General features: G+C 36.1%; 1 protein-coding gene across 1 annotated transcript in view; it reads right to left on the bottom strand.

Annotated features, from left to right (window-relative positions):
• CCDC39 (coiled-coil domain 39 molecular ruler complex subunit) overlaps window positions 1-9,614 on the bottom strand; it is a 58,947-nt gene that overhangs the window by 19,532 nt on the left and 29,801 nt on the right. Inside the window, 1 exon segment of the mRNA XM_017877087.1 lies at window positions 9,294-9,502. Within this exon segment, the coding sequence (XP_017732576.1) occupies window positions 9,294-9,502 (209 nt within the window).

Raw genomic sequence — 9,614 nt, 5'->3', positions numbered from 1 at the left:
AAAAGATTTTTTTTTTTTTTTAAAAAAAAACAGCAACATAGCAGTTCTGAGAACCAGAAAGGTACAATATTTTTTCATGAATTCATGGAAAACAGATGGGGTAAGATTAATAGGAAAAAAAGATAAAAACATGGAAGACCACTACAGAAGCAGAAGCCATTTTCCACCAAAGAAGTCTGAAAAAAATCAAACACAGAAATAAGAAAAAGAACAAGAGTGATCTATGAGGCTATAATCAACACCTCTGGGCCATTCCCCTCAACCCCTCAAAGCATACAGAAATGCCAGGAATGCTTTCTGCTCCAGTGATAACCAGAAAGTTACCACAGTTCCTAGCATACATGTTGAAGCTAGAGAAAGAGGTAAAAACATGAAGTAAGTCTAGGCTTCCCCAACAGTGGAAGTAAATGAAAAAGAAAGGCAGTTCTACTTAGGAATGAGATGAAGTCTTCATCACTCAAACACTTCCTAACTTTTTGTAACCATGAAATCCTAACCCTGCTTAATAGCTATTATGCTCTTTACAGGACAAACTAGCTCAAGAGCCTACAATCAGCCCTCCCATTTAGAGGAGTAATCTGTTGGAGAAAACCAGAAATCCGCTTAATTGCAGAGGAAACCCTTACCAGTTAGCTGCCAATATCCACTGATTAGTAAGAATTTATTAATAAATATTAACAGTAAACAAAGGACCATCAAACATTTATGGAAAGCAAACAGCATAAATGAACAAAATGAACAAAGAACAGACCTGAGATTAACACATAATGCATAGAAGACAATGTTCAGTCTAAAAGAGAAGAGGATATTGATTCCAAAAACACCCATAAAACAAGATGGGCTGCTATGAAAATAAAGGACTAATGAAACAACAGTGCTTGCAAATAAGTTTTCGTTTTCAATGTAAGAACAGTGAAGAATAAAGATTTAATGAGCAATCTGGAGAGAGAGACAGGGGGGAGATGAGGCAGAGGAGAGGGAAATAGGGAGAGAGAAAGAAAGAATATCTGAGAAAGTAAAATACAAGTAGAAAAAAGAAACCTGGAGGACAGACCTAAAAGGGCCAACATCTACTAAAAGTGAGCAACAAATGGAGAAAACAGAGAATATGATGGTAAGAAAAAAATTAAATAGAAAAATATTCTCCTGACCTGAAGAAAAACTTGAGTAAAATAACTAAAAGAGACCACACAGAAAGGAGTTCAGCCCCTCTTCCCTGGAAACCCCTATCCCAACTTTTCACCAGACAGGGGCCCCAGCCCGTGACCACAGAACGGTTGCTCCACCCATGGCTGAGCATACCCACTGGTAGTGGACTGGAGTTTGCTGGAGACTCCCCGAGGCATATGATAACCCCTCTGCCACGACCACAGCAGCAGTTCTATTCCTGCTGCCCTTGATTTGGGGAAAAAACAACCTGAGGTCTATGCCTGAGCTTACAGCACACTACAGGCACCATGCAGAGAAGACACCACTGTCTTCTCCCGACTCCCTTAATTCCGTGCTCCCCAGCAAGCCACAAGCTCACACCAGCACTACAGCCTCCTACCCCACCAGCTGAACACTACCAGTAACAGCAGCTAAATGCTTCTCAGAGGTAGAGCCGCCAGGGGCAACCAAAAGCCTCTGCCACTGGCTCTGCAGTGGTACTACCCCAGCTATCCTCAGATTAACCAAGGAGCAAAGACCCTAAGTACCTCATCCGTATTTGCAACAAGCTGTAATCCACCCAAGCAGAGGAAGCCAGTCCATCTCCCATGGATCACATAAACCCCTACTGCTCATCACCAGGCAGGGTGTCCCCAGCTTGGGCCCATAGCACAGACCACCTCATCCTGGGTTTATTGCACTCAGTGATTGCTGACCTGCACCTCTCTGGGATGAAGCCCTCAGGAGACAACCAAAAGACCCTCAGCCACAACCACTACTAAGGTACCTTCCTCTGCTGCCTCCAAGTTGGGAAAGAAACATAAGCCCTGAGATCACCCCAGAGCTGTGGTGGGCAGCCCAGTAGCACCAAGCCATGATCTACAGCCAGCACTCAGGTGAGAGAGGAGCCCACACTTACAGAGCATTGAGAAAGAGCATGACACAACTGTGAGGAAATATAGAGGAACCACACAGCCAAGCAAGAGCCTACCTATTGACCACTACACCTAAGCATCACCTACTAGATCACACCCCAAAGCTTCAACACCAAAAATAACTTCCTAACATATCCTCCTGTGAAACCAAAGAAGTCAGCTACAAATAAAGACCCCACACAAAGCCTTGGCCCTGTGAAAACATCCAGAAAAGAAGTCTGTTGACTGTACTCAGTCTACACCACAGTTAAAGGAATAACTATTGTATTAGTCCATTTTCAAACTGCTATAAGTATACTACCTGAGACTGGATAATTGACAACAAAAGAGATTTAATTGACTCACAGTTCCACATGTCTGGGGAGGCCTCAGGAAACCTAATCATGAATCATGATGGAAGGCAAGAGGGAAGCAGCAGCATCTTTACAAGGCAGCAGGAGAAAGAAAGAGAGGGAAACTTCCAAATATTTTTAAACCATCAGATCTTGTGAGAACTCCCTGTCATGAGAACAGCACTGGGGAAACCACCACCAATATCCAATTACTTCCCACCAGGTCCCTCCGTCAACACGGGATTACAGTTGGAGATGAGACTTGGATGGGAACACAGAGCCAAACCATATTCTGCCCCTGGTGCCTCCCAAATCTCATGTCCTCACATTTCAAAACCAATCATACTTTCCCAACAATCCTCCAAAGTCTTAACTTTTGAGTTAAGACTCAAAAGTCCAAGTCCAAAGTCTTATCTGAGACAAAGCAAGTCCCATCTATGAGCCTGTAAAATAAAAAACAAGTGAGTTGCTTCCAAGATACAATGGGGTTACAGGCATTGAGTAAATGTTCCTGTTCCGGAGATGTTGGCCAAAACAGAGGGGCCACAAACCCCATGCAAGTCGAAAACCTGGCAGGGCACTCACTAAGCTCCCGAATAATCTCCTTTGACTCCATGTCTCACATCCAGGGCACACTGATACATGGGGTGGGCTCCCAAGGCCTTGGTAGTACAGCCCCTTTGGCTGCTTCCGTGGGCTGACATTGAGTGCCTGCAGCTTTTCAGGGTGCATGGGGCAAATCAATAAATTTGATTCATCACATAAACAGAACTAAAGACAAAAATGACATGATTATCTTAATAGATGTAGAAAAGGCTTTTGATAAAATTCAATACCTCTTCATGTTAAAAATTCTCAATAAATTAGGTACTGAAGGAACATAGCTCAAAAATAGTAAGAGCCATCTATGACAAACCTACATGATAGTAAATGGAGAAAAGCTGGAAGCATTCCTCTTGAAAACCAGCATAAGACAAGGATGCCCTCTCTCACCACTCTTACTCAACATAGTATCAGAAGTCCTGGACAGAGCAGTCAGGCAAGAGAATGAAAGAGCATCTAAATCCTTGTTTGCAGATGACATGATTCTATATCTAGAAAACCCCATAGTCTCAGTCCAAAAGCTGCTTCAGCTGATAGAAAACTTAAGCAAAGTTTGAGGATACAAAATCAACATATAAAAATTACCAGCATTCCCATACACCAACAACAGCCAAGCCAATAGCCAAATCAGGAACGCCATCCCATTACACAACCAGAATAAAATACCTATGAATACAGCTAACCAGGGAGGTGAAAGATCTCTACAATGAGAATTACAAAACACTGCTCAAGGAAATCAGCAGAAAGCTGATTTCTCATGGATAGGAAGAATCAGTATTAAAATGGCCATACTGCCCAAAGCAACTTACAGACTCAATGCTATTTCTGTCAAACTACCAATGACATTTTTGTAGAACTAGAAAACTATTTTAAAATTCATACGGAACCAAAAAAGAGTCTGAGTAGCCAAGGCAGTCCTAAACAAAAATAACAAAGCTTGAGGCATCACGTTACCCAACTTCAAAGTACACTACAGGGCTACAGTAACCAAAACAACATGGTACTGGTATGAAAACAGACATACAGACCAATGCAACAGGAGAGCCCAGAAATCAGGCTGCATCCCTACCACCATCTCATCTTCAACAAAACTGAGAAAAACTATCAATGGGGAATGGATTTGCTATTCAATACATGGTGCTGGGATAACTGGCTAGCCATATGCAGAAGATTGAAACTGGACCCCTTTCTTACACCACATACAAAAATCAAGATGGATAAAATATTTAAACGTAATACCCAAAACTATAAAAACCCTGGAAGACAACCTAGGCAATATTATTCTGGACAGAGAAAAAGGCAGAGATTTCATGATGAAGATGCCAAAAGCAATCACAAAAAAAAAAAAAAAAAAAAAAAAAAAAAAAAAAAAAAAAAAAAAAAAAAAAAAAAAAAAAAAAAAAACAGTGACAAATGGATATAATTAAAACTGAAAAGCTTCTGCACAGCAAAATAAACTATCAACAGAGAAAACAGACAACCTACAAAATGGGAGAAAATTTTTGCAAGCTCTGCATCTGATAAAGGTCTTATATCCAATATCTATAAGGAACTTAAACAAATTTACAAGAAAAAAATACAACCATATTAAAAAGTGAGCAAAAGACATGAACACTTTTCAGAAGGCGACCTACATATGCCAAAAAACATATGAAGAAAAGTTCAATAGATTATTAGAAAAATGCAAATCAAAACCACAGATACCATCTCACACCAATCACAATGGCTACCATTAAAAGGTCAAAAAAAAAAAAAATAACATGCTGGTGAGGTTGCAGAGAAAAAGGAATGCTTATACAATATTGTTGGGAATGTAAATTAGTTCAGCTACTGTGGAAAGCTATGTGGTGATTCCTCAAAAAACTAAAAATAGAAGTATCATTAAACCCAGGAATCCCATTACTGGGTATATACCCAAAGGAATATAAGTCATTCTACCATAAAGACACATGTGCATAAATATTCATCGTAGCACTATTCACAGTAGCAAAGACATAGAATCAAGCAAATACCCATCAGTGACAGATTAGATTTTAAAAACGTGGCACATATACACCATGAAATACAATGCAGCCATAAAAAAGAATAAGATACTGTATTTCACGGGAACATGGATAGAGCTGGAAGCCATTATCCTTAGCAAACTAATGCAGGAAAAGAAAACCAAACACGGCACATTCTCACTTATAAGTGGGAGCTAAATGATAACTCATGGACACAAAGAGGAAAACAATGGGCATTGGGACCTGTTGGTGGGTGGAGGGTGAAAGGAGGGATAGAAACAAAAAAAATAACTATTGGGTACTAGGATTAGTACCTGGGTAATGAAGTAATCTGTATAACAAACCCCCATGACAAGTTTACCTGTATAACAAACCTGTACGTGTATCCCTGAACCTAAGATTTTTTTTTTTTTTAAATCACTGAAAGAGTTCACCCAGGAAGGGTAAAGCAAGAGAAACTTTAAGATGACAAAACACCCAGAAACATACAAGAAAATTATGAAACACCAAGAATAGTGTCCCAAAGCTTCCAGAAAGAAAACAAAGCCCGGTTTCCCTACAAGATAAATTTCATTAATCTATAATCAGACTTCTCATAAACAACACTGTAGTCAATGTTTTACAATGTTCTGTCATTCAAGTTTAAGGGAGAATTAATATATATTAAACATACAAGGACTGCAAAGTTTCAGAAAACATCAGTTTGAAAAAACATTCAAAATCATACTCCAAAAAATGAAATCCAAGAAAATAGAATGATGACAAGGGATACATGAAAAAAAAATCAAGAAACAAAACACATAGGTAATTTTAAATTATTGCTGACATTTGGATCTACAGCTTAGTGCACATTAAGGAGTTTTTTAAAAGTAAAGACATAATATTAAAACAATAGCAAGAGAGTATCATCAATATTTCAACAATATGTGAAAGATGGGAAGAGGAAAAGAAGAGGTAAAAGATGCCAAATGTAGTTTTTTTAGGAAGGGGAAAATAATAGAAGCTAATCAATTTTCAGTATTCATACAGAAATGATTAAAGTTTCTTTTAAATCTAAGAATAACCAACAAAATAATTAAAATTAGAATGTTTACTTTCTAAATAAAAGGCAAAACAAAATTCAGTAAAACAATGAAAAGCTGGAAAGACAGAAATAATGAATACATGGCAATTTCTTAATGTTTCCTGAAAAGTTAAATATATACCTATCACATGATCCAGCAATTTTACTCCTAAGTATCCAAGAGAAAAGAAAGCATATATTCATACCAAGAACACGTATGTTCATAGCACCTTTTCTTATAGCTAAGAATTTTAAAGAACTCAAATGTCCATCAGCAGGTAAATGTACAAACAAACTGGAGTAAACACATGGAATGGAATACTGCTATTTAACAAGAGAAAGCCAGGGTCAGCAAACCATCCTGCCTGCCACCTGTTTTTGGATAGCCCACAAGCAAAGAATGACTTTTAAATTTTAAGTGATTAGAAAATAAAAGAATTATATTTCATGAAAATTTAAAATTACAATATTCATAAAGTTTTATTGGAAAATAGCCATGCTCATTTTTGGACATATTGTCATGGCTGCTTTCAGTCTACAATGACAGAGTTGAGTAAGTTGAGTTATTAAAACAATGACTGGAAGCAGCCTAAATGCCAATCAACCAACAAGTGGATAAAGAAAATACACCATGGAATACTACTCAGCCACAAAAAGAAACAAAATCATGGCATTTGCAGCAACTTGGATGGAGGTGGACTCCATTATTCTAAGTAAAGTAACTCAGGAATGGAAAACCAAATATTGTTATGTTCTCGCTTATAAGCGGGAGCTAAGCTATGAGGATGGAAGAGCATAAAAATGATAAAATGGACTTTGGGGACTTGTGGGGGGTGGAATGTGAGAGGGACCTGAGGGATAAAGGACTACACTTTGAGTACAGTGTCCACTGCTTGGGTTCAGATACACCAAAATCTCAGAAATTACTGCTACAGAACTTACCTGTGTAGCTAAAATCCACCTGTTTTCCAAAAATTATTGAAATAAAATTTTAGGAATAAGTTAAAAAATAAAACAAAGACCATATGGCCTGCAAGGAACTGTAAGTTACTTACCTAGCTCTTAGAGAAAAAGTGTGTCAACCCCTGATAAAAAGGAATGTATATTGATATACACAACATGGATGAATTTCAAAATAATTACGCTGAATGAAAAAAGCCAGACAAAAGGCAGACCTACTATTGGATTCCATTTACATAAAACTCTTGAAAATGCAATCCAAACTATATGGATGAAAAGCAGATCAGTTGTCTGGAGAGATAAACACTGGGGAAGGACTGAAGGGAGGAATTACAATGGGGTACAAGGAAACTTGTAGGGGTGACAGATACTTTATCTTGATGGTGGTGATGGTTTCTCTGGTATATTACATATGTCAAAACCTATGGAATGTGCACTTTAAATATGTGCAACTTACATATCTCAAGTATACCTCAATAAAGTTTAAAAAGTAAAGTCTATGACAATTGAAAGACAGGAAAGGCAAAAAAAAATGGCAATATTAATTTTTTATGGGATGCAGCTAATATAATACTCAGTTTTTTTTTTCAGACTTCAAAGCTGAAAATTAATAAGCTAAGCATCTGAAGAATTTAGGAAAATAATATTAGAAACCCATATAAAAGAAGGAAAAAGTAGTAAAGGCAAGATCAGAAACTAATGAAATAATGGACAGTAGAAAATATCAGTAAAAGCAGATCCTTTCCAAATAATGTTAAAACTGATTAACTTGTGAGAATTATCCTACCCCAAAAGAATGCACAAATAACCAATGTCAGGAATATAAAAGAAGTCATCTCTAAAAATACTATAACTATTAAATAATAAAATTATAAACAACTGTTTACAATTTATAAATTACAAATAACTGGCAATAAATTTGAAAATTTGAATATAGAAAATTTTTCCTAGAGAAAAAATATAATTTACCAAAACAGAATCAATAATAAATACAAAATCTGCATTGTCCTATAACCAGTATATAAGCCAATAGTTGAAAATGTTCCCCCATAGAAAACTTCGAGCTCCCAATGGCTTTTTTTTCCAGTAAGGTCTTTGAAAGACAAAAAAAGATATAATTCCACTCTCTTAGAAACATATTCCATGTACAGAAAAATAAGAAATACACAAAAGTCATTTTATGAAGGCAGACATAACCTTAATAGCCTGATAACCTGACAAGGACAGTAGAGCAAGGAGAATTATGGGTCATTTGTACACATGAACATAGATGCAAAAATTGTATTAAAATATTCCCTAACAAAATCTAGATGTATGCAAAAGACAATATGAAACAGACAAGTTGGGTTTTTTCTAGAATGTAAGGTTGGTTTGACTGAAAAATTGATCAATATGATTAAACACATTAACAGATTGAAGAAGCTACATCTTGTCAATAAGTGCTGAGAAAGCATATAATAAAAGTCAACATCCATTCTTGATTAAACAAAATTACCTCTTAGTAAAGGACAAAAATAGATAGGAGATCACTTAATATGGTAAAAGATATCTAAAAAATAGAAATAAACTGCAATAAACCTTATACTTAATGCAAAAACAACGAAAGCTTTCCCTTTGAGATCAGGTAACAAGACAAGGATACCTGTAATCAACACTGCTCTTCAGTATTGAACTAGGGAAAAAAGAAAAGTTATAAAGATTGGGAAGCAAGAAATAAAACTTATTATTATTTGAAAATAATATAAATGAAATACAGTTTATAGAAAATTAGAATCTACTGATTGTTAGAACAAGATTGATTGTTAAGTAAGGTTGCTGAATACTTAATATGCAGAAATTAACTGCATTTCTACTTTCCAGCAACAAACCAAAAATGAAATTGACAGTAACATTAAAGAAAAAACATGTAGCCAGAAATAATCTTATAAAAGATGTACAAAATCTCTATGGTAAAATCACTTCAATAGATGCAGCTATTGAATATCTATTTTAAAAGACATGTTATTGGACTTTATCAAAACCATACATAAAAGTAATTCCAAGTAGAGTGATCTTAATGTAAAAGGGACAGCCTAAAGAATGAAGAATTAACCAAAAGAAGAGCGTAGATTTATGGCTATAACACGCCCTATGTCTTTCTTGTATGAAAAGCCATTTCAAATGAATAAGAAAAAGATGCACAGCCAGTTCTCCTGACATCACCCTCACTTTTTTTTAATTCCTCAGCAATTTTAAAACTAAAAATTACCTTATGTTTTCCCGTTCTTGATCAACATATCTTATTTGTGATGCAAGCATTGTTTTATGAACCTTAATTTCTTCAGTTCGCTCTTCCATTGCTGTGTATAATTGCTGTTTTCTTTTTTCTAGGGAAAGAACTTCTTCTGCCTTACTGTGAAGCATTTCTCGAGTACGCTTAACTTCAAGTTTTAAAAGACTGTCCTCTATCATCAAATCCTAGCAACGTAACAAAATGGTCAAATATTGAAATTATTTTTTATTGCAAAACCAAAATATTTTTCCTTTTATGGCTATATAAGTAAAACTTGAAAATATATATTTTCTAATT

This window comes from Rhinopithecus bieti, unplaced genomic scaffold (genome assembly GCF_001698545.2).
Source record: "Rhinopithecus bieti isolate Rb0 unplaced genomic scaffold, ASM169854v2 scaffold_76, whole genome shotgun sequence".
Taxonomy (NCBI): domain Eukaryota; kingdom Metazoa; phylum Chordata; class Mammalia; order Primates; family Cercopithecidae; genus Rhinopithecus; species Rhinopithecus bieti.
Note: the sequence above shows the minus strand (reverse complement) of the source record. Positions and strands in the feature narration are given on the sequence as shown.